We start from the raw sequence: 26,830 nt of genomic DNA, 5'->3' as shown, positions 1-26,830 counted from the left end.
AGAGGGGGATTTTGTTGTGAGAGGCAGATTGAAGAATTAGTGTAGGAATGGGGTTTTTGTGCAAAACAGCTCTGAGGATTTAGACTCCTGTGAAAGCTCCTGTGCTATGTACCCCATGATACAATCCTGAGGCACAGCTCAGAAGGCCCAGTTCAGGCACCCAACTTTCCCACACAATGGTAAGAGGCAGAAACTTCTAAATGGGAAATTCAGTAAACCTGCAGCAAGAATCTAAAGTAGATGACACAAATGTCCCCTCAATTGTTGTCAATGGAATGGAGGTTGGGTAGACAGATTCCTTAGACACTGAAAGATATCTCAGCCTTGTCCTAGGAAAGCATTCAGAGATGTCATCTGTGCTCTGTAGCACTAAGCACTGTGTAAAGTTACAGTGCAGATGCAGCCTCTGTCTATAATCATGTAACAGAGAACTAAAGGTGTTAAATCAGTCAAACAAACCACTCTTAGTTCTTGCCAGATTAACATACCTTGTCTGCACAAAGCACCTGCCCGTTACTGCTGCTTAACTTTCACACAGTAAAATCATGGAGAGGGTTGGTTGCCTTTAGCACCTCCTGAAGCTGGGCTAATACTTAAAATGCTGTTGTCAGCTCTCTCAACCCAGTAAAAGTCAAGGTAAAATAAAAAATACTCTGAATATTATATGTCATATGAATACATTTCAAACCCCTTGAATCTGGGGCCTGATTGATGATTTCTGTGCAATCTAACTAGAATCTTTGACAAAATTCAGCTAATTGGGTTAGTGCTTGGTTGGAGGCAGTTTTATATGAGTTACACATGTTGTGTAAGGTGTTCAGGTACTACAAATTAATGAATAATACTTGTGTGTGAGAGTATTTTGAAATAAGCAAGTGGCACACACCTTACCGTGCTGTGAATTTTATTTAAACATGCATTTAATGGAAGAGGTAAGAAAGAACTTTGATATAAAAAATGCTAGCCTAACATGTCAGAAGCAGAGAGAAGTAAAAAGAAAATTATGAGAATTATGCTTATGTAGAAGGTAGAGATTGTGTCACTGTGAATCCGTCTCTGGCAAAGATGTGGATGGCTCTGCTGTTTCAGAGCTATCTTCATGGTGAACACAGTTGTACAAAAGTTTTTGCCTTTCCTCCCATCTGGAGAATGTTACATATTCAGAGCTCTTGAGGCATTCAGTGTATCCTTGGAATCTTGTATGTTGTCACAGCAAAATTTTATTACAGTCCTGACAAGAGAAATGCAGAAACTGCACCTAACTTAAAACATTGCTTCATCTTCCTCTAATGCTATCGACAGCTTTTGCACTAAGCAATTTGGAAACTGCCTAGGGTAGCATTTTAGAAATAAAATTAAAAAAAAAAATTGAAATGCACTCATTCACAGAGGTGTATCTAAATTAGGCAATTCAATCTTCTAGTTTTTGCTTTTGTGCTATAAGAGCTGTCCCTTCATTTCCTTCATTCCCACTTTCTGTCTCTGCCATCTATTATTCCCTTCTACCTACCAACACCCACCCAGGCCTAAATAAATGCAACATGACCCCCAGAGTTGAAATTTTTCCTGCTTGTTAAGCTATTTCTTATTGTCTTCTTTTCTGTTGCCTGAATACTTCCTATCTCTGTCTTTTAAATGTTCTGTACCTACTTCTGATAACCCAGGTTGGAACCAAGGCATCTCTTTACTTGTCACAGTGCAGATTGCAGAATGGGAGAGGCAGCCTGTGGTGGAGGCTTGTGTTCTCTGCATGAGCACACTCAAATTACTGTTGTTTCTACTGGTAAATCCTTTTCTTTCCTTCCCTCCTTTCCTTCCCTCCTTTCCTTCCCTCCTTTCCTTCCCTCCTTTCCTCCCTTTTTAAAATGAATTCAATACTTTCCTGGATCAGTATCAGTGAATCTGTAATTGATTACTAAATTGTTGGTAGTGCATTTCCTTAGCACAGCTAACACCACTGTTCTGGATTAACATTTTTCTTAATCAAATATTGGCTATGACTCTGAAATTTAAAATTCCAGTGCTTTTTACTGGGAATTGGAAACAGGGAACAAGGTGCTGGAATAGAAAAAGGAAAGCACCTTCCTGGCCTGTCTGTTTTGTGTATCACAAAAGGGCCTTACTTTAGCAGGTGACTTTTTTTCCTTTGCTCTGTGTAATGACTGCTAGAGATACTGATTTAATCAACCAACCATGCAAGCTCAGTGATTGTGAACCAGATCGTTGTGCAGCAAACAAATGTTTCACAGTAAATTGCCAAGGGATACCAGCTACTCTGCTCTGGTTTTGCTCAAATAGATTGTCTTTTAAGCAGCTGCCTCATGAAAAGCCTTTGTTATGTATGAACCTTTAATCAAAATGTCACTAAATCCTGCATTCTGGGATGCTTCATTTGAAACCCATCCAATGTTCTTATTTATTAAATTGTCCAGTGTCGAATCCAGCCACCATTATCCCTAGTAAGCAAAGATGGATGAGGGAGTGACAAAAAGCTTGTGTCACAGCTGAGATCAGTTGTGTGTGTGTGATGTCTTGATCTGTTTGTACAACCCTCTTGGGGACCATTGGGCAATTAAGTTCACCCATTTCAAACACGGCCTTTTCTGTACACTCTGATTTGATAGGAGAATGGGCAATTCCCAGTAATGACTACTACATCAATTATATTGCAGTGTATTGATGTTTAATTAGAGAATGTGTCGAAAATGGGGAAGGGGACAACTGGAAGAGGGGAGGGTTGTCTCCCAAGTAAACGTCAGAGACCTTTCCTTAATAGCCTGTCTTTTTAATGTGCATTGAATGCACTGACAAGCACTGTGGCCTCCTGACCTTCAAGCATTTACCCCTGCCTGAGAAAGGAGAGCGAAGCCGCTTTGAGAAGGAATTGTTTTAGAGCTGAATTACATTTAGTGTCATTCTTGTTCAGCTTTACTGTGAAGTGACCCTTACAGCCCTTTAGCCCCGTGTGCACAGTTGGAAACCATTTCTGTGCCTGAGCTTGCTGAATCAAACACTTGCAGTCTCTTCAAACAGCCTTTCAAAAGTGAAACCCAAACATCATGAACGTGAACTCTTATTTTTCTAGGGTTTATGTAAGTAATCCATGAGATGTCTGTAAGAGTTCTTTGAAAGAAAAATAATGAAGCCAAGGCTTTCGTATCCCTCAAACAATGACATTAAACACTGTCCTGCAATCTCCAGTTTCTTTAGATTTAAGAAAAGTGGTATAAATTACAAATGGAGGATTACAACAGAAATATAAGACCTGCACAGTTGTTTATGATTAAACTGGCCTGCAACACCTGACACCAGCCATTTCTAAAGGTTAATTTTCTAAAGTGCAAGATTGCAATATGGCTTTGGTTTCTGCTGGTTCTTTACAGGGTAATTGCATTGAAATTTTCTGGTAGTTTACAGTATGCTAACACTTCTGATACACAGCTGCTCTCTCTAACACCCTGTAGAAACAGCCATGGGTTTAATTCATCTAAGGTTCTTCTGTACCAGTCTGTGCAGGCATTGTCCTGATCCTGTGATCAGGAGTCCTGACCTTATGTTTTCAAGACAGAAAACTGCAGTGTGTGTAGGGGGGAAACACACTGACAATCTCTTGAACCAGGAGGAAAAGAAGCCATTGCTTATTTCTCAAATACTATTATCCTTTTCACACAGCCATTAATATGCATCTGCATCCCAGGAACAACGACGTGCCAGCTGCGCCTTTAGCAAAAACTCCGTGTAATTCAGCGTGACTTTGTGAAATGGGAAGAATTTAAAGACAGCGTGGTTATGCTAATTTTGATGTTAATTTCTGTAGGAACTTAATATTCTGTGTCATTCTTTTGCCTGTGCAATAATCTCTGCTTTGCATCTTCTGGCATGGTATTTTACTTTTTGTTTTAAATGGCAGCAGATTGTGCATCTCTTTCAGAATATGGAGTCAATTCGGGTCTTTCCAAAAAAAAAAAGTCACTTCATTACTCTAAATGCTATTACTACACATGCCACAGCAGTGGCACATTAGGCTGGTGACAATTTTGCACATTGGCAGTCAGGCTTTGAAAGAAATATATTTGCAGAGGAAATATTTGGAAATGTTTTTGCAGCTGATTAATTTGGATGCACAACATTCAAGTTATATGCTTTGGAGTGCACTGTACAACAAAAAAACTTGAAGTATTTAATTAAAAATAATATAATAAATTAGAAGAAGAGTAGCTGTACATTGATGGAGTATATTTGGAGTCAGGTGGGGTTTTTTTCTTAGACTACATAGGTTTATCAGAAGGTGACATTCTGATATCTGATGGAATAGATGTTTTATTTATGAAGCCTTGACATTATGAAACAAGGGGGATCAACACCACAGAAAAATGCATTTGAAAGGAGGTTATAAAACTTGAAACTTGGTAGCAAACAGCTCATAGTTATGTAAAAAACCCCTACACTTTTTTTACCAATCTTTATTTCTTTTTTTTTAGTGCTTAAATGATCACAGAATATTCTCAGTATGAATTTAATATTAAAGAATTTTTATACATAATGCATCTTTTAGATAGTTTTAACAATTTCATACAAATTTATAAGGAAGATTCTCCATATAGAATCATGGCCTATCTTTCAGAGAACATAAACACCTGCTTGTTTTTAAAAATTTCTCAATTTTTATTTTACCTTCTACATTTAGGCAAGTGGCAAACTCAGAAAAAATAGACTTGGTGTCCAGGATCTGAGTGCAGCCTCCCAGTTCTGCTGTGTGCTTCAATTCTGTGATTAGTGTGACTTGCATAGGGCAAATTACTCACCTGCTCCTGTACCTTGCTGCAGCAAAGCACCGGTTGGTACTCCAGGGTTTTGGTGTCAGTGTCAGTCCTGGGTGCTGGACTTATGCTGCTACAGCCAAAGCCTACATCAGACAATCAGATAAAAATAGAGGAATGAGTAACTCAGCTCCCTGATGATGCTGTCATTGCCTTAGTTGCACTTGCCTAATATATTCTAAGAGAGGCAAAGTACTTTAATACTATTTTTTCCTACTAAACCTCCCCCCCCAAAAAAAAAATTGAAAAACAAACAAACTTATTTTTTTAATAAGGGTGCTGATTTTTACCTCAATTCCCTGAAAGTCAGTGAGAAACACTGATTGAAGACTGCATCCATGTGTTGCTAAACTCAGGGGAAGCTTTGCTGTTCAGTTCTCAGAAGTGTAGGTGATGACATAAGGAGGTGAACACAGGGTCATTTCCCTCAAAGCTTATCTTGACATTTCTGCAAGTATAACTTAAACCAAAACAGCAGATCAAACTAACTGCAGGCTTTAAGGAGATAAATCTGTGTGTCTTATTGTGGTGGCCTGTACAATTTATTCAGTATGAAGAACAGACAAGTCCAGTACATATGTGCAGCTTCTGCATTAAATATGAGTGAAAACAAGATTCTGAAGTGGTTAGGGCATAAATTGGGTGGCTTAGATGAAATACTCATGCAGCTGAATCAGTGCACATACGTGATTAAGAGTATGTTCCTGGTTTGTATGAATCTCAGTTTTTTTTCCTTTAATATTTTCTTTACTGGTATCAAATGTATCATATTTTAATATCCTTTTTTTTTTAACTAGTGTTAAAATGTAATGCTTATTAGTGTGGGGAAGAAGTAATTTCAATATAAATTATGATTAAAGTATGAGTGTGATATGTTAAACACTACTGATAAAATAATTGTTTGCCTGAAATGTCTTAGCAAAATTGTGCTGTTAAGCACTTTGTAAAATTCCATTACAACTGATATTTATTTTTCAATCATTTTTTAAGACATGCTTTTTTATTCTCCAAAGGCATTATGCTATTAACAGATTTGCCACATAATAGAGAACCATCAAAAATAGCAGCGTTTACATCTAAATTTGCATAAGGACTTGCTTCTAATCCAGATTCCATTGTTAAAGTACTGGAATAACTGCAGTGATGTATGTGAGATTCAATTTTAGTCTCCTCCTTACCACATTGCATGTATAATTTTAGTGAAATATCTGTGTTTTTACTGGAGAGATTTTACTGAGACCAGATTGCATTAAAGAGTGTCCAGTTGCATTGGATACTCTTTAAATACCAGTTATCAGAGCTGAAGCAAAGAGATGATAAGAGGCATATTACCTGCTCTTTTAGGGCATCTCTGGTGGGTGTAAGTACATCCAGGTTTCTCCAGCAATGCCTGCTCCTCTGTGAGATCTATATCCTTGGCCAGATGTTAGACCATCCCAATTTAAAATTAAATGACTGCTTTTAATCTGGTACAGATTAGAAACAAATTAGGGAGTCTTCATTCTGGATTTATATTTCTCAATCACAAAAATGGTAACTAGATTTAGTTTGACTGCTTTTTCAATGTAAGCAATAAATGGTACTCCATGTGTATCTTATTGTAAAAGCCTTTAATGAAACATATCTGAGCCCTACTGGCAGTCATTTGAGCTGAAAATTTATTATGTCTTCTCTGTTGAACTGTTTCAGCAGTATAATCTCTGATAATTAAAACATAATAATTTTTAAGGAGTCCTTTTCACAGTTTATAGCAATTTTGCAGATGACTCTGTCAGGCTTGCATTGAAGATTGATCTTAAATTATTAAATGATATTTTGTGCAACTGTAATTTCCATGAGAGGATATTTTTCATGTTATTTCTGGGAAGCTTTAGACCGCTAAAGAACACTTTTGGCAGAGTAAGGGGAAATATTTGTGAAGCAGAAACTATAATTATGAACATGTGTAGTTAAACACCTCTTAGGCACTTGGCTCATGCTGAACAAGGTTGTAAAATAACAGGACCATGCTCTTCAAAGTGGACACCATATTGAAGGAATTATTTCATCACTTCTGCTTAACATCTGGGTGCTTTGAAGAGTCTGCTACACACTTGTTAAAATGTAAAGTGAAGTTGCAGACGAAGAGTTGAACTATGAGGAGAGGTTATTTCAGTGAGAATCAGCAGCAGTCAGCGAGTCCAGCCTCTGGGTCAGAGGGGGCTCTTCCCAGATCCATCTGTGATGCATTCTGATGGAGGTATTTAGGCAAGGTTTTGCTGGAAAGTGAGATCAAACCAGCCATTCAGGCTGTGATCCAAAAGAGATCTTGGGGTGAAGGAGTTAGTTTGGCCTAGAGATCCTGGCTGAGAATGGAGAAAGGTTTCTGCTTCTGTGGGCAATGGGGCAAAGGCTAAGCAGCTCGTGGTGCCATTCACAGCTGACCATTTCCATCTTGAAACCTGGCACTGGGACTCAGTATTCTTCTCAAAGCAGTGTTTTCTCAAAAATAAGTGCACAGAAAAGGATCTGCCCTTTGTGTGTCACGAACAATTGACTTGTTGCTGACTTTCTCATGGAAGTCAGTGGTGGAACTTAAAAGATCCTGAGCTGCTGGCCCAGTCAAAGGGCCATTCCTTCTCCTTCTGTCTGTGCCAATGCTGCATCGCTGGATTCCTTGTTCCTAACTACCTGTGGTACAGGGGGAGTCCTTGAAGGAGCAGTTGGTAGAGCAGTCATTTGGGAATGCTCCTGAGAACTTGTTCTCTGAAGACCATGAGATGGTCTGAGGTTCTCTGAAGACCATGATGGAGATAAACTCTGTTCATTTAGAGAAGGAGTGTTTGGGGGGAAAAAAAAATGGAAAAATGTTATACCTTCGTGTGACTGGATGGCCTAACCACATAAATTAAAAGCTTAAAACCCCCAAATCTGAACATTAGCATCTCTGCTACTAAGAAACAAATGTTTCCTGAAGAGATTTCTGTCTACATTGACATTTTCTGTCTACAGAATAACAGATACGATAGAGAAATTATGTCTTGCTTCCCAAATGTTTCCATTTGAGAAGTGTAAAACAACTATTCCAAGCAAGGATTTTACACTTTGAAATCAGGAAAGAATGAAAGGGGCCATCTGGCCTTGATCATTGAGGCTATCTTATCTCTGGGAGCTCCTTGCATGGCCAACAGCTTGTCACACTTGGGAAGATAAGACAGTCAGAGAGGGCAAAGAAACAAAGTACTAATATTTCTTCTTGCCAACTAGGGAAATATATCTTCTTGTGGAGCATAAGATGCAGGAGATTTTGTGCATCCATTTTTATGCACAGAGATCACATAGCTTCTATATTTTCCTCACTCAGTACAGCCAAAATGTAATAGATGAATCTTTGCTTTGCTCTTTGCTTTGCTTTGCTTTTACAAACATTCTTCCAAACATTTATACAAAATTGTGTGATAGTTAGCACTATATATATATATATCTATATATATGTATTCCTGTAACACTCTTGCATTGGAATAAAAGGAGGATCTTCAACACTTGCAGAACACACCTCTTTTCACTTAAATTTCTGAATCCTCAACTTCATTTCAAACTATAATTTACTATGTATAGTACTTTTGCTTTATAGTTACAAATACCTTCAAATAGCACATTAGCAAACTTTCAAACAACAAAAAAAGAAGTATTGGAGGACTGTACATCACACTGAGGTGTTCATAACCATGGAAGTCATAGGATGAGGTGAGCTGAATCCCCTCTGTGATTAGGGGACTGTGCAATCTAACTGGACTATTACAAACACTGTAGTAAGATCTAGAAAATTCACAAAACCTTAGATGGACTGTTTTGTCTTCTTGTGTTTTAATGTCACATATAAATTATATATCCCTCTTCTTTTCATTTTCTGGCTATGGAGACAGTGGACATTAGAGAGATTGATGTGATAACAATGGGATTTTAGTGATCTTTGCATCAGTTTCTTCATATCTGGTCCCTTTCATTCTGTTTTAGAGTCAGTGGAATTTTGGTACATGATGAAAATTTCTTCAGTATTTCACAAAACTTGCCTTTATTTCTCCTTCAAAAGTCTGGTTGTCTATAAATCTATCAGTTTGTCCCCATACCTGAAAGATGAGTGCTGCCAGTTTAGGTCATGAAAAAAAATACAGTGCTATTTAAAATCACTAGTTGTGCAGTGAAAGGTGTAAATGCAGAACATGGGTAATTTCTGGTAGAATGTTAGTAATTCTGTTGTAACTTCCATTCACATGCCTTCTATAAATTACTATAAGAATTTCTATTTGCCCTTTGGTGTTGCCTAAGAGTGACAAAGAATGGCTGTGAAGCCTGCTGCTATGATAATTTCATAGCCTTTCCCCCCTCCTTCACTAACAGAAAATCTTCTAAAAAACATCTAAATCTGACAGTGAAGGCTTTTTCTGAGCAAGAAAATAAACTGGGGTTAGGCTGAAAAAATATAGCAAGGCTTTGTCTCCCAGTTTCTGAAACTAATCTCGTTTATCTTCATTTTCCGAACATCACTTTTCAATTGAATCAGGAGCAGTGTGTTATGTATTTCTTTTCCTTTCTGATAATCAGAGAAATATTGATCTATTTTGAAAACACTTCTTCCTCTCACTACTGACAGCTTTCATTACTTCAGCTGTTGCTATTTTTATATATAAAGGAACTTGAGCTGAATGTAATCTTAACTGTAGAGAACTGGATGTGGATCTCTAACATACCACATGACTTCAATTGTCACAGTTAAGGTTTAACCTTGCCTCTTTAGATTATAATGTATTATCCAAGCAGAAGTCAGCTAATGGACCTTAAATTAGTGTGAGTGGTCTAGAAAGATCTGGCATGTCATTACATGAATCTATGTTCCTTGAAGTCAGCAGAAAAATACTGCATCAGTTTCAGTAGGGGAAAAAAAAGGTTATAGTTATAGCCAGGTTACTCTCCATCAAGATGTTTTGGTTTTTTTACCCTTGAAATTGAGCAGTGCTCTGTTCTGCAAGTACAGGTTTAATATGAAAATAGGTTTTAATGAAATTAAAATAAAGATTTTTTAGTCTAGCACCTGCTATATTCAGTTCTACCTGTAGTGTGGCTAGGGGTGTACCTGTGAAAATCCTTTGACTTTAGCAAATATAATCGCTTTAAAAAAATGAGAACAATACAAAAAGAAAAGCAAGAAAACAAAATCTTCCTGTGCTGTCAAAGTAGCTGTTTCACTAAGTTGGCTTATCATGTAATGTGGTTGGTGGCTCTTTAGTATTTTGGTTACTTTATCATCAATCTGATCCCAGCCCAGGTGACAGGAGCAGGGTTGTACCTTCTAATGCCCCAGTAAATGACCTGTGTCTGTCTATCTTTGATCAGACAGCTCCCTCCATCACTCAGATCACTGGGGAGTTGCTGTTGGAAGGTGTGTGCACACTCCTTTTGTCTTGTCACTGCTTCATGCAGGGACAACTTGTGTGTGGAAGAAGGAGGCTACAGTCAATTGTCCTGCAGAACATAATCACCTTACAATAGGTGATACATCCATTGCAATGTTTGTGCCAAACTAATAATGGTAGGAACAAACCAGCCTCTTGTACAGGCTTTCCCTTGGTGCCCTTTGCAGAAAAAAAAATTGCTGCTGCTTCTTCTTTAAGTCATGGGGACTCCCATTTGCTGTGACAGCTTTCCAATTGTTAAATAAACTCTAACCATGAGCAGCTGTCAGACAGATATTGCACTGCAGGCTTCAGTTAAAAGGAGCACCAGACAGGCATTTCAGTGCCTAAAGGCCCTTATTTATTTTGTTTTAAAGACACACTTAAAAAAACCCCAAAACCACAATGAGATAATACAAATCCTTCACTGGAAAAGAGAAGGAACAACCATTTTATTTTATATACTTGATGCAGTTTTCTTGTGAAAGTTATAGAATGTGAGTATGTCCATTTTTGAGAAAAAAGCCTATGTGGAGCATGAAATGTCTCAAACCTACACTTTTGTCTGGTAGCAAGGTAGGAAATGGAGATACAGAAATCCTGACATTAGAATTTATAAATACTACTAATCATATTCAAATTCTTGTGGGAAAGCAAGAGGAATTATACTGAGCTTCCTCAAAGTCACAGAATGTAATTTTATCATTCCTGCCTTTGACAGTAATCTAGCTCAACACTTGTGATGTTACTGCTTTTTGCCGTCTGAACAATTTGAGCTGGTTGAAGATGTCCTTGCTCATTGCAGGGGGATTGGACTGGATGACCTTTAAAGGTCCCTTCCAACCCAAACTATTCTATGGTTCCATAATTCTGTGACAGTTTTGCACCCTGATGTACAGGAAAGCAAAAGAAAGGACAGTTTTCACTACAGGAGGTCTAACAGACTGACTCCAATATGCAAGAAAATCATCTTAAGGTAAATATATAGAGAATATATTGGAATATATATTACATTAAAATTACAGCTGGGGATGGAGATTGCCATTAAGGTAGGAAGAAGGTGTACTTCCTCCTATTCCAGTTTACAGACTGAAACTCTCTCCTTACCTGACTAAAAGTCAAGCTGGAGAACTTGGACTAGGAATCAAAGTTGACCAGAGCTCCACTAGAAGATATTTAGAAGATGGGTTCAGCTCACCTGGCTGAGGAGAGAGTGAGCCAGCTCTGGACATGCCTTTTCCCATTGACATTGAAGCAGAAAATTCGCTTAAACACTGATTAAAATAAATTCAAACCAAACCCAAAATAAAACAAAAACTAGTCATGGTGATTAATTCCAAAAGGCAAGGTGTGGGCTATTTGTGTGGAGGCTGGAGTTCTACACAATATATAAGAAGTATTTATTGAAAAATAAATATTTTTTCATGTTAAAGAGAAAATATGATTCATATTTCATTTACATGTTATAGTAAGTAATTAGTGATTTTAAGTTCGGCTGCTTCCAAAATTTCAAATTTAAGTAACTAACTAGCTAAGTAACTAACTAGTTAACTAATATGTGTCTTCACCATTCCAGTTTTGTTTAAAGACAGAGAGGAATATATCTAGTAAAAATATAAAGCAGTAGGAAATGGAAAAAGTCAATTTAAAAATCAATCCTCCCAGATTTTTTCTATTGACTCCTGTTAGAAATAACACCCACAATTTTATAACTGAAATGGATCATAAAAAAATCTCAGGGTGTTCAATTATTTATTTTATGCTTTTGAAAACACATTTGGGTAATGGGTTTCACTTTTTCACCTTTCATTTACTTCATTCTTCCACTCAGAAAAACGGAAACCATTTAAAAATGGAAAATGATAGCATTTTCTTGTTTGTGCTTGTACTTGTGAGTCAATATGCTTCACACAGATGCAGGTGATGGTCTTAAAGCCATGGTAAACATAATGCACCATGTTTTTAAACAAACTGATTTCTATACAGAACTAAATGTTTGTATAATATAGGGCTTTGTGGAGACTTGAACCAGGAAATTAATTTATTTTATTTCAGTTTTTGGAAAGCAAAGTATAGAAGGGAAGGTTTGGGAGCAGTACAATAATGGAATTAATTGCTGAAGTCAATGCAAATATGATTTTTCATGTGTGAAGGAAACATGAGGAAGGGTCCTTTAATAAAAAATAATTAACTTGAGACAATAATAGAGATGTTACTCTTTGAAGATATTGGTTGTGGGTTAGCAGAAAATGTATTCATTCCTTAAAGCCATGGAAAAAAGGAGTAAAATCAGTCTTCCATCTTCTTTCTTAGTTTTTCCAAATTTTCCATTTTGAAGCAAAAATGGAATCTTCCTTTTTTCTGTCTTTATTAATGAATTAATCTAAGTTGTCATCCCTGGGGTAGGTGATTAAGGCTGGGAAATGGCTGAGATAAATATGTTTATCTGTTCTAGGTTTCAGAGCAGAAAGCTGGCATAATGGCAGGGATAATGTGAGAGTTGAGTTGGACGTGAAAATTTCTGGCTTGGCAAGCAAGACAATCTTCTGAACATGGATCTTACTGGAATAAACTTTCACCATGGCTCCTTTCCTGCTAGAGGATGTGACATGGCACAGAAACTGTGTTGGATCCAATACTTTTCCAGAGAGTCAGGTTTACTGGGCACAGGGAGCAGAGCAGGCACAGCAGCAAATCCCTTGTTCCTGGTGACAGCAGCCAGGAGCAAACGTGCCTTTCCAAAAGAGCTCGTGGCCACTGCTGCCTGCCCTGCTGTTGCTTCCTTGAAGAGAGGCTGCAGGCCAGAAAATCCAGTGTGGTTTGTAAGCCTGCTTCCAGCTGCTGTTTTCCTCTTCACTGTCTGTTGGGAGAAGGACCTTGGGGCGCTCAGGAGAGGCATTTGTGGCAGTGAGCTGCAGGGCAGGCAGGCTGTCCTGGCAGGGAGTGTGCCAGCTCTGTTGTGGGCATCTTTGCTGTAGCTTGGCTCCAGAGATATGATGGCACTCTTGGGTTTACAGGTGGCACAGCATGGTGGCCACCACAGACAGCTGTATGAACAGATTCTGGTCGACAAAGCTGAATAGAAGAAAAACCTCAAAGAGAACTCTTCTATGTTTTGTATTCAACTTTATCCCTTTTATTGTTTCTGTGCCATATGCTTGTATGCCATTTCCACTTGTCTGATTGGATGCCTCTGTTTTCTTTTCTGTTTTCTGCAGGATAAAAGCATGGGTGGATAAGATGCAAGAAGATCTCGTGACGCTCGCACGAACTGCAAGTGGGGTGGACCGGCTTGCTGAAGTAAGAAGAGGTGTCCTAGGCTGCTGTAGCTAGAAACTGAAGGGCTTGCACCTTCTAGGCTTTACCATCATTTCATCCCAACATACAAAAATGGTTTTGGGGGATTAAACTCTGCAGTGCTTACTGGGAGAGAAATGAAGAACAGACATCCATCAATTCACTCTCAGTGTTGCAGCGCTTCCTCACTGATGATATTTAATCAGCTTTGCAGTATCAGACAGAAGGCTTGCCATTGTTGCAACACTTCCACTGAAGCAAGCACTTTTATGTTCTGTTTGTCAAATACGGTATCCAGGAAGCAACCATTCACAGTGGTGGAGAATTCTGCTCTCTATTAACAAGGGAACCTATCTCTCTGACACATATTTCATGAAATGAGGCAGCTTTGGTTAGCAGAAACGCAGATGAGAATGAAAACTACTTTTATTCAGCTGTTCAATTTAACACCAAGTTTGTTGTTTGTTTTAGAGAAGAATTTACAAATCTCTCATTGAGATTTTTTTTGGTGTTATTCTTTTATTCATAGATGGTGACAACACATGTGCCCTTGCAGGAAAAATGAAGGCACAATTAAGAACATGTCAGAATTACACTGCCTATACAATTTTGTATGTATGCATCACAATCCAGTATACAACCATATGGTCATACATTTCCCTCTCCCTATCCCTGCACAAGAGCTATGGCTCTTTCTTTGAACTGATGGATGTCTGATTTAAGATGAAGGGAATTTTGCTGCTGCATCAGGAAACTGAGCTATTGTTTGCCAGCAAAAGCCCCTGGTGCTGGGGAACTGGATGTGAAGCCTTGATATTTGGTTTTCAGAAAATTATTCCAAATGATCCATGAAATGGATAGCAGAGGTTTGAGCAGATAGCTTCAAATGGTTGTTGAAGTGTTAAGAGAAACACAGAGAAAAAAATAATGTGTGAAGTTGTCAGATTTAGCATTGTGTATTAATGTATTCCTTTGACCTTAAGGACCTTTTGCTCAGACATTCATGTCTTGTGTGTATCCTGTCCCAGAAGGACATTTTGTCTTTACTGGCTCTAAGAGGAGGTTGGATGATTAGCTCAGATGTCCATTAGCTCAGATGAGATCACCACTGTCTTATAAAAGGAAGGGCTCTGTCACTGCATGCACAATGAACATAAATGAAGATTGCAGAATTTATTTTAGTTCTGGCCTTTCCTAATATTTGACTGCATCATATTGCAATACAATTTAAGGCAGATGCTTTAGATGCATGTTTTAATCTTTAAAAACCATAAAAAAACTGAAAACAAAATTTTGAAATCCTAACACAAATCATCAGATTTGTACAAGCATTGGTTTCCAACACAGAAATGCCTAGCACTTGAGCTTCCTGAGGAAATGAAAGATTTGGAAGCATGGAACTGTCATTGGAGTTTCTGCAGAAGGATTTCACATGTATCTGCTGACAGAGAACAAAAAGAATTGCAAATCATCAGTCTCCAGGTTCTGGTGGGGACTTCCTGCTACAAGTCCATTTTTGCTTATCTAATTTAGGTGATCTGGTCTGTTCTGCACTTGCTGTGTCTCTTTTTTCCCTTCCATTCAGCATCTTCCTACTGATTCACCATTCAGCTTTCCAGTCCTTTCCTGCTGTGTTGCTTGGCTGTCTTTCATTTCTCCTCAACCTATGCTATGTTTCTGTCTCGGCTCCTGTCTTTGCTGCTTCACCAGTCTGCCTTTCTATTTTACACTAGTTTCTTGTCTCTATTTTAGGATCTTTCTCCTCAGCTTTTTCCAGATCAGCACCTCTCTCTTAACTCATTCTTTTTTCTTAGCATTTCCAAAACATTCTGTCCAGGTGTGTGTAGCCAGCCTGTCACAATATTCTCATCTCTTCTCTTCCACAGGAATTTCTCTTCCCCTTTCTCACATTTCCCTCCATCACTCATTCTCAGTCCCAGACCTGTAATTTTCTCCTGTATGATTTTTCTATTTCACCTTCCCTTCCAGTCTCACTTTCTCTTTACTCTTTGCTTCCCTTTTTCAGTCTATTATATCCTGTTTCCATATCTCAGTCTCTTGCCCTTTGTCCTTCATTCAGTTTTCCTCTCCTCCTTCTCCCACTGTGTAGACCTGAGAGACCACAGCCAAGTCTGACCTTGAGCTGCAGAGGAGGTGGGACATTCTCTGGGGGTGATGTTTCTGAGTTAAAATACACCTGCATTCTCAGCAATTTAGCTGATTACATCTCTGCAGTGATCTGCAGGTCCTTTTCAGGCTAAATTTTTTTTAACACTGAAGATTAAAATATATCTTTAAAAACACAGCATTGAGGTTTTAATCTACAATGAATAGGTAACAGGAAAATGAGTTACACAGGGTTTCTAACTGGACCAAAACAATGAGTTAATGTCTCAACCATTTTGCTATGCCTTCTTGTGTAAGGACCACATAGTAAAATAGATAATGAAAAGCCAAGAGATTGATGTTTCATTCTTTTTTTCCCCTGAGGAAAATGTTAGTTTTTGTTGTTAATATTTGGCAAATTTGCAAGCTGCTAAACAGTCTTATAATGAAAACTACTGGGCAAGCCTAATAATCTATAGTGTGCTACCAGCTTTGCCACAGTGACAAATAACAGTGGATAAAAACAAAAACATGAGTGTGTGAATACTATAGGTAAGTTTCTTTTTTTTAAAAGCCAGAATTTACAATAGACTTCAAGGAAATAGTGTTATCTCAGATGATGTTCACAAGATGGTCGATACGTGCTGTAATCCCAGGATTAAAAGCATGAAAGGGGGATGTTTCCATGTAAAATATCCCACTATATCAAAGCCATGTGTTTGACCTACGTGCATGATGCCTTTTTCTAGACATGAGGTTTTAATTAGCTCTCTTGGCTGCAAGGGAAAGCACAAAGCCCTGCAAGGTGTAACCCATGCACTCTCCCACTCTCTTCTTGTTTGCAGGCTATTGTCACTTGCCCATTTCTGAATGACATCTTTTTTTTTTTTCTTGCTCATTGCCTATTAACATTTAGTTAGATCTTTCTGAAATGAACCACAATCTTGGAAAAATTGAGACTACAAGACATGAAAAACAGCATGCCTGCATGCTTGTCACTTTTATTCACAGAATTTGCCTTCAGATGCTCAAGCTTTAAAAATGCTTACAGTCAGATTGAATTTTCAGCTTTTTTTCTGATTTATTTCTTCTTCCAGCTCCAGAATTATTTGGACCAAATCTGTGGTCTTCATGTAAACTTGAAAAAATAAATAATTTGTTTGGGTTTTCTGCCTCTTTTCTCTCTAAAAGCAGAATGAATAATATAAAAAGAAGGAGCAGATTGCTCCTATTATAAAATAGTAAATAAGAATTTCTGTCAAAAGCTGTAATAATCAGATTGGTAGGAGAAATGTCTTCCCTTGTTCTAGGGAAAATTAATTTTAATTTTGCCAAGTGTGAGATTAAAGCTCAAAGCTCTTAGCAAGAACATGTAACAGATTATAACCATTTCACAGCCTGGTCAATCTTTCCCAGAGTCAGGGGAAGAATTCCCAGTGATTCAGCTGAAGTCAGGAGCTGTGTCTGCTTTGTGCAATTAAGTCTTCTGTGTAGATCTCTAAAGTGACCAAGATAGCTCTCAAAGTAGCACAATGAATGTGTTCTCATCTAGAGTGAATTAACATAAACCAGAGCTTTTTCAATTAGCTGCAGTGCTAATGGTGCTCCCATAATTTGCTGAAAGTATCTGGGGGTTCATCAGTGCTATTTGTGCTTGGATATGCCTTGGATGTCTGGGGGTCTTTGTGCTGCAGGGAAATACACTGAACAATGGTCTCTTCTGCAGAACTACAATTTTTTTGTTTTTTTTCCATGACCATGAGGAAGTTGGATAGGAGTACTACCTTAATTCTCAATTATTTTGATTTTAGACTGGGAGAAGTTTTGAGCAGAAGGGTGTAGGTGCACGGTTTGTGGTAGCTGGGAGTGGGGCTGGCCTGATCCCCATCCCCAATGGGCACAATGAGCTGTGAGCAGCAGGTGAGCAGCACTGACAGCAATGAGCCAGGGAGTGCCCAGGTGTGCTACCAACCACCAAGGGGAGCAGAGGGCACACAGGGGCAGGGCATCAACATTGGGTGGGGATAAAAGGTTGGGCTAAAGAAAAAGAAGGGCAGATGCTTGCAGCCTTCCAAAGTGATATGGTGCTACTATGTATGGGCAGATGCTCCAAGCCTGCTGAAATTGGATGGTGATACTCATACACCATGCTGTGTATGGTGGCTGTCTCAACTGGGACATGCTGCAACAGAAAGGATGTAAAACTCAGAGTGTAATGTGTACTTACAGAATAATAATAATAAAAAAAAATAGATGGCCAATAAAGTCAGATGAGGTATGTGAAAAGGGGATAGCTGTCCTGTTGAGATCAGTACCTTGGTAAGAGTCTAATTTAATCTGCAGGGTAGACATAGATAACCAGGGAAAGTATTTTTTGTATTTAAGGTGTTTGAATTCAACATATACTAAATTTCATGGAATCATATTTAAGGAGAAGAATCTCCTCAGAAGAGGATTCCCTTTTCTTTCTTCATTGACAGTTTTCTTAGAGTGATTTGGAATCACAATCTTGTCCTAGTGACTAACCACTCTTTCTCCTGCTTTTGCATATACAATGTAGTCATTGCAACTCTCACTAATCACAACTTTTGAAAATACCTGAATAGCAAGGATAAACAATAATATATTAATGAATATTCCACATACTGTTTAAAAAAGACAAAATATTTGGGAGTTTATTATTTCAGTAGTAATTCTGCCTCTGAAAATATTGATATGTTTGTGTTGATGCACGTTTCATCATAATACCTTTTCTCTTGTTAGCAATGATGACAGCAATATAATTAATGCCTGTAAGTAAGAAAAACTGCAAAAGAAAGTTTAGATGCCCTTAAAATTAGGAGTTTTACATTGAGGCTACTCTTATCCACAGCCTGCAAAGTAGCATAACTGGGGTAGAAGAAACAAGGAGCTGGAGAGGCAGGTGAGAGCTGTTTATTGTGATGCCCAAAGGAGAGATGGTGGCATTGGGGTGTCCTGCAAAGGACCAGGAGTTGCACTCCATGATCCCTGTGGGCCTCTTCCAAGTCAGCACATTCTCTGCTTCTGGGATGCTCTCTGGGAATGGTCTCAAAATAGTCTTCCAAAAATAGATTTAAAGCACATATTTAAATCCTGCTTTTTTGGACATGACTATGAGTTGAGGTGAGATCTGGGAGAACTCCAACTTGGATGTAATAGCAGTGTAATATCCCCATTACAGTAATGCAATGATTGCTTCAACAAGGCAGGAAGTCGGGACTCAAGATGCCAAAATACTCAGCTAGTTGAAAACTGGCAGAGCTCCACTGGCTGCAGTGGATTACACTAATTTACATTTGCTAAGAATCATGACTAACAACATTTGGTTTACTAGCCAAGCAGGTAAAAAGTATTAAAAAGGAACCCCAACAGATTTTTACACAAAAACAGAGGCTGTTGCTGCTGTATTTGCCCAGCTGAAGAAGGTACTGTCCTTAGTCCTTCCTAAGGATTTTTTTCCCCTAAAAGAGCAAAGGGAATGTTTATAAGGAGGTGTTGTATGTACAGCTTGAGACTTGGAAACAGGAATACAGGACACACAGGAAAATCTTGTCCTGTGTGCTTCTTTCTTTAACTGTCTCTCAACAAAGCACAACTTAGTATATTTTCTTTGTTTTATAAGTATTATGTTAAAAAAAACCAAAACAAAACAACAAAAACAACAGCAACAAATAGTCATGTAATTGTCATTTCAGCTTAAGAAGGTTCATGTAACTTTGCTTACCCATGAATTATCTGTGCATTCAGGCATTATGAAGATGCTCTGGTGTGAAGGATACATGTTTTCTACAGAGCAAATAGACTGTTAGAAATAAATAAATTAAAAAAAAATGAATAGACAGTAGCTACTGCAAAGTCCATGTAGCAAAATAAATTTTGAGATTGATCTCACTAGCTGCATTTCTCAGTAGGTATTTGGTCTTTGAAAAGACAAAAATATGTACAAAGTCACATTCTGGTCTAAAAACTAGATACCTCAGCATACAGGAAAAAAAAATAAAGGTGAAGAACCTCCTGAACTACAGAATTAAGTACATAGTTCCATTTTCATGAAAGTATGCACAACTTCCATTTTTACATAGAATGTTCGCAGCAAAGACTCGTGACTAAGCTAATTGACAGCTCATTTAATCTAATAAACTACTACAAGTATGCTTCTGGACTCCAGCTCTAAAATACCTCTAGGCACAGGGAGAGAGAAGGAGGGGAACCCTGCAGTACCCAGACAGGAAGGCCTTGGATTAGAGAATCTGCCTTAGAGCAATGCATGAGCTTGTCTGTTCCAAACTGATTGAAGAGAATCCTCTTTTACAGAAACACTGAATTAAAAAATGTGGGTCTGTGTAAAGAGCTTTGATGTGACAAACACACTGGAGCTTCTCTATGGCTGTTACACCAGAAAAGTGCCATCTTGTGCAGGGTAACCTTTTCAGGCAATGGCAGAAATGAATGAAGCATCAGATAGAGGCAATTCCAAGGAACTCCACTCCCTGGATCTGTTTCCTTTCTGATACATCTCTGCAAAAACAATCCATGCATAATGTTCATAAGGCATGCTGTTATTAGAGTTCCAGGAGCTGTACAGTGAATCCATATAGGCTGACTTGGCCTGTAAATGATATTCCTACTGAGATAAGATAATACTAATACTCATAATATATGACACTAATAATACTGTTTCATCCTACAAAAGAAAAAGAGGTATGGGTGTATGATATGTGGTGATGAGTTTCATTCACCAAATGAGTCCACCAGCCATTGTCAGAAGATTGTTATTTATTTTGTCTTTTGAATGCTGTTTTACAATAATTAGCTGTTCTTGAGTGAACAGCCCAGCTGAGATCCTGCAGGAGCACATTTCATCCCCTGCTCAGAGTGAGGTCTGTGTGCCTCATGCACAGATGGTGTGAGTCTGCTCAGGCACTCACATTGGCAGCAGCTTCCCAGGCCACACTTTCAGCTTTCCAGGTCTTGGATCAGTCTCTGGAGTTTAACTGAGATGAATGGCTTGTAAGAAAGACTGATGTCTGATTTGAACTGCCCTGGAGCAGGGATGTTCAGGAAAGCTTCCTTCTGCCAGAAGGAATTATAACCTGCAGTAACTTTCTGTTGGGTGCTACAGATTTTAGCTTAATTAGTTTTAGAAGCTCTGTTCTAGAAGCCCTACAGACACACCAGTGACAGACCTAGAGAGGCCCTCATACAGTGCTTGTCTTGTTCATTCAATATCTGTGTAGAGGTCTGTGCAAGGGGAGGCTTTAACAGCTTACCTAAAATTCATGTAAGACTTGGATCTGGGAAATCTTCCCTATTGTCGTAGTAATTGCCTGCAATTCCTGCTAAAGTGATTTGGCAGGTAATTTAGCAGTAAACACTTTCATTTCTACTATTTTTCTCAATGATTGGCATGATATTTATGTGGTTCTTTCTTTACATTCATAAAGTAAGTTGACTGCATTAGCAAAAGCTTTATAAAAATTTGGATTTATAATTTGAAAAGATTAAACAGATAGATACATGGAGGTGAATTTAATTTTACCAGCTCTATTATTTATTTATTTGTTTGTTTATTTATTTATTTATTTTTAACTACTGCATGTATCAAGTTGGATTTGATTTGTATATGCTTGACCCAGAGGCAAAGAATTTTCTAGCTCCTCCTATTCTCTGATGAGCTAGCAGATGGACCTAGGTGATTTATGGACACATTCCAAAATATGCTATACTCACCCTTGTTAAGGTTGATGTAATGGAGAGTTTTATGGTTAAGAAAAGTAATAAGAAGACATGCAAGAACTGATTTTTTTTTTTAAGATGGTTGATTTTAAGACTAACAACCCAAATTATTATATTTGGTGAACATTGCTCTGGAGGTCCTGGCTGTGGACTTTGTAAGTTTGAATTTCATTAGAAAATGAAAATTTTGATTGAAATGTTATGAATGCCATAGATTCTGATGAGTTTCTCACTATTTTGACCCTGAATTTCAAGATACTTCTGACATATAAATAATAATGTATTGTGCAGTCCATCCTTCTTCATCCCTGAAAATGTAAAATGTAACTGATACCACAACACTTGCAGACACAACTGGTGTAACTATACTTTCCTGTATATCTTGGGTGTACTCTCCAGTGCACTAAGAAAGGAAGGCAAGTGTTTAAATGAGTTAAATTTGGGAAATAAAGAAAGTCTTCTATTCATTCAAATTGTGCTACTCAGTGAGGTTCACAATGACTGATCTCAAAACTCAGAAATGTGTTATATTCTTTCTTTTCTCCTTTTGTCTCTTTTTGTTGTCCTCAATGAAACCAAATACTAAGCAACTTTTTTTGAAACATAGAGTAGAGAAGACTTTTTACCCACATAAACCAAAACTACATTTTTATATAATCTTGAAATGGAAATTCAAACAAGTCAACTATTTTGAAGTTGTTGAAGCACTTTTATCCTCATTGGGTCACCAGTTTTATATTTGCTGAAACTTCCTTGATTTCAGGCCATATTTATGGGTCATTCTGGTTATCTAAAATGAAGCTTTTCACTGAGGTGCAGTTTTTTATGTTGTTTTTCTAAGGAAAAAAGGGAAAAATGATAAAAAGAGAGCAACTCTATTTAGCTTTTTAAATTAACTTAGAATTGTGTAACAAAATAGGTATCAGAAAGTTTGGCTGAGTGAGTCCATGAAGCCAGCCTCTGAAACACATGAATTCTTTCTGGCATAAATAGGCTATTGCACACTATTCACATTTGTCATTCCTAAGGGGGGGACACCACTCTGCTGTCCCTGAGAGGGGTGTGGTGAAGGGGAGGGAGGTCAGGATTATTTTTAGAATAGAATTATGAAGGGTATGGTGCAGTGAAATGTGGTTATTTCAGATATTTCTTGAGGAGTCAGAGTCCCTTTAACAGAGTTATAGCAATGTATGAGATGGTTTAGCCTGGTTAGGGACTCCCAAAGTTATTCACAGTTTTTTTTTTTTAACAATGTATGTCCCATTTGAGGTGTGCCACTGCCACTGCCCTGTTCTGTGAGCAACCAAATACCAAAGCTGCAGGCATTAAAAGTAGAATTCTCCAAACTAAATTCTATTGAGTTTACACATTGCTGACCAGTGATGAGATGTCAGAAAATGAAATCACTTTAAAAAATGCAAGCTGAGAAATTTAAATACATATCTGCACGTTTTCTTTGTAATCCAAATGGAAATTAAGAGGTTGTCAAAACACAGGGAGCCTCATTTGCTATTTGCAGTTGCAAATACTCTACTCCCTTAGCAATAAACTGACATTTTGAAGCTTTCCTTCTTCCAGCAAACAAAAGCAGCTGTAAGTCACTAAGAATAGGTGGCTGCATTAACAAAGCTTGCTCAAGCTCAAGGGAAGAGGCGGCCTAATATTACTGTAGCTTTAATTACTGTTTGCTGATCTGGGTAATCTTTGATCAAAGCACCGTTCTTGATTAATTTATAATGTTCTGTTGGCTTCAACAGTAATAAATTCTGTCCTATTGGTACTTATATTCAGATTTTTTTGTAGAAGCTGAGAGTAAAATTAAACATTTTCTTTAAAAAAAAAATCACACACTAAACCAAACAAAACCCCAAACATTACAGTTAATAATTTTCTAAGTCCTGTGGTTATTAAAAAGCAAAAAAAAAAAAAAAAAAAAGCAAAAAAAAAAAAATCTGCTCAAGTTAAATTCCGATATTTAAAATTAATTTTGGGGACAGAGTCAGTAGATGACAAATTGCTAGCTAGATGACAAATTAATAGCTAAGGTAGGCCAAAATTTCCTATGAATAAGTGAGTTTTTAGAAATTACATAAGTGCCCATTTCCAGATATACCAGAAGTGCAGAATAAATGTGAAACATTTTCTTCCTATTGTTCTTCTTCTGTTACAGGAAAGATCCACTTGTACTCATGAATTGACATTTTTGAGTTCTTACTCAGTCTCAGCTAAAAGCCTGAGTTAAAACTGCTATGAAACCAATAAATGATGTCCTCTTGTTACTTAATAAGTATTTTTATCACTAGGAAGCAAAATTGAATACCTTAAAATACCTTTTCTTAACAAAGGGGGATGTAAAATCTGCTTTTCCTGTGGAAAGTAGTAGAAGTACAAAGCTGAACTCCTGTTTTATCAAGGTTTAAAGACAAAGTGGCAATTACAAAAATTGCTGCTTAATTTGCAAGTCCTCTGGACTACTCTATTAATTATCAACAATCAAAAGGGGCTGATGATTCCTACAAAGTGTGCCTGATTACATGCTTCCCTTTGAGTAGGCACCTGAGTGAGCCCATTGACTCTGGCACTGCTTATCCTCTCTCTGCTGTTAACTGAGCCATGAGTGGTCCCAGCACCTTGCAGAATTCTGAGTGTTTTGCTTAGGAATGAATGAAGTTGCTCTGATAATTGTTTTTTCTTCCCCTAACCTGCGCGTCACCGCTGCGGTAAGTGACGGTTTCCAGCACATCAGCTGCCCTGTCACTTGTCATCCCAGACCTTCAGAGCACTCAGTGATCAGGCAAGTGACTCTGAAAAGCAGCAGCTACCCTGAACCACTGGGGTGGTTTCCTCCTTTGTGTTGTTGCCATGAATTCCAGGAATGAAGGCATCTGTGAGTTGCTAGGGAGCAGCTGTGATCTTATTTATACACTATATGGAGCAGAGAGTAAGACCTATAAAAGACTTAGTCCTTTGAACACCCAGAATGCTTCTTAGAAATGAGTGCTTTTCAATGAGCTTCTCAATTAATTGCTTCTGATTAAAAGAAGTGTCTTGTGAGAATGAAAAATAGTCTGGCATGTATATAGAAATAGAAACTATTAATATGACTTTGGAAATAAGATACACAAGTAAGAAGATAGAATTTTGTTAGGCTGGGCAGATCATATTGTTTTTGGCTACTAGAATTTCAGTTAAAGGAGAATATCTGCAATACCAAAAAAGTTAGATATTATATAATATATGATATTATAATATATGAAAATATAATATAATAATGATATAATGTAATGCAATATAAAATTAGAAAGTGGTTATTTATTTTTTCTGACTTCTGCTCCCAGGATCTTACCATATTTTTAGATGTCTGTCGCATGACCTCTTCTTTCTGCTTTTCTCTCAGAAATGAGATCATGATGTAACTTCATGGCATTGGTAAAAACAGAAACTGAAATTACAAAATATATATGTGTTATTAGTTGATATTTTGTTAGCTAAAAAAAAGTTATTTAAACAGAAAGTTTTATTCTTTAAAACATTGAATATTTATTAATAGAACTATAATTTATTTATTTATATTTTAACATTACTCAAAATTTCAGTAAGAAAATTTTTTTTTCAGCTGAGGACTGGACTGAAATGGAGCTGATGGCCCAGGGTACAGGCAGAGGTTCCTGGTGAGACAGGTCTGGATCACTCAGCCCTGGTAGTGCCACAAAGTGGTGGAAAACAAGAGACTGGAAGGAGCAGGGGGAATTGGCAATGGGAGTGCCTTTCCAGAAGTGAGGAGTGGGCAGAAAGAGAATACTTTACTCAGCATTTATTTAAGTTTCACTCTGTTCAGAAGGATAAAAAAAAATTAAATAGGTTAATTACTTTAGTGCACAAGCTTGTAAATCCTAGGTCAAGATTTCACAAGTACTGTTGGTAGTTTGGTGTGGTTGATTTCAGAGGACAGGGGGGAAAACCCAGCACAAAGTTTTGGTTGGTTTTACTGCAAGCTCACCACTATTTTTGAGCAGTAGATTTTGCCATGATGGCAGTCTCCAGCTGGTCTAGGCTGACAAAAAAGCATTTGGTGCTAAGGCAGTGATTGTTGACAGAGATGTCTCAGCCCGGCTGAGCTAAGTGGTCTTGAAAGGAGTATTGAAATAATAAAAGCATCCATGGATTTACCTTGTACAGATAAGCATAATTGGAATTGTTGAGCTATTTATTTTCTCTTTTCCAAAGCTGGAAAAATTACAGTGATTTTGGTTAACTTTTGAAATTCTGGGTTTGAACTTCTGAAGACGTTGGCTGATACGATTTCTACGTCCATGGAAGCATTCAGTGATGGAAATGAGATTGGCATGTTCATGTCCTATGTTTGGGCCCTCAGCCAAGTTACCACTGCCTGAAGGAGAGGCTCTGTTGTTTTTAAACTGGGTGACTCACATGTTCAGAGCAAACAGACAAACAAAGAGGCAAAGGACTTCTACTGCAGTTGAAAATAATTCTTTTTCTGAGAGTGATACAGCATGAGGGCTGTTTAAATAAATTTTCAGTGCTAGGGCCAGCCCAAATGCCTGTCACAATGCAGCAAGAGCCATGTAATAACGTCTTTCATTCTCTCTCAATTTATGCAGAAGTGTTTGACTTGCCCTGGCGAGCTTGGAGGGAAGCAAGGAGAATGTCTCTTTGTGAGAGATTTATAAACATGTCCTTGAAGGCTGAACAGAGAGGGGCACGTTCTGCTGAGGAGCTGGCAGTTTTTCTAATCTTTGTCACATTCAACTATTGTTGTGTTGTTTCACCTTACTGTGACTCTCTCCATCATGTTCTCTCCCCTAAAACCTTGCAGTTCATTATGTGCAATTTTAATACAGTCTTTTCTGAATAAAGAAGTGCATGACTATTGACTTCAGAAAAGAATTAAAGTATTTTTGTGCTGTGACCTTACAGGCTTTGCTTAGTCATGCAATGAGGCTTTATTCTGTGACAAGTGGCAGGGTTTTACTGGCAATTTGGAGATCTTGTAGCAAAATATTATTGATAAAAGTACTAAAAAATAATTTAGATTTAAAAATCAATATAAACTTGCATTCATTTAGTTAAAGCAATTTAAGAAATTGTATTCAAATTAACTCCTTTTAACAGGCTATGGAGCCTGCCAAATAGTATTTTGTAAGACAAATGAGCACACCTTTGCCAATAAAACCTTTTATGGCTATTTGAGATGAGTATTTGCTAATTTTGTGAGCCTGCTAGGTGGAAAGCTTGGATAAGGAAAAGTTTGTCCCAGGGTGCCAAATCCTGAAGTGTGTATCCTGAAGTGTGTATTTCCCTGTGTAGTGTTGTACTGAGCTGCTGCAGTGCTAGAGTGAAATAAAGAAAAGGGTAGTAGGCAACAAATAAATTATGTACACACTTCCTAAATAATTA

General features: G+C 37.8%; 1 protein-coding gene across 3 annotated transcripts in view; it reads left to right on the top strand.

Moving 5' to 3' along the window:
- The window catches only part of CACNA2D1 (calcium voltage-gated channel auxiliary subunit alpha2delta 1), a 366,353-nt gene that overhangs the window by 36,989 nt on the left and 302,534 nt on the right, over positions 1-26,830 (top strand). For all 3 annotated transcript variants that reach the window (XM_054631736.2, XM_077179149.1, XM_077179150.1), the window contains exon 2: positions 13,471-13,552. In XM_054631736.2, coding sequence (XP_054487711.1) covers positions 13,471-13,552 — 82 coding nt within the window. The remainder of the gene's footprint in view (positions 1-13,470; positions 13,553-26,830) is intronic.

Source organism: Agelaius phoeniceus, chromosome 5 (assembly GCF_051311805.1).
Source record: "Agelaius phoeniceus isolate bAgePho1 chromosome 5, bAgePho1.hap1, whole genome shotgun sequence".
Lineage (NCBI taxonomy): Eukaryota > Metazoa > Chordata > Aves > Passeriformes > Icteridae > Agelaius > Agelaius phoeniceus.
Note: the sequence above shows the minus strand (reverse complement) of the source record. Positions and strands in the feature narration are given on the sequence as shown.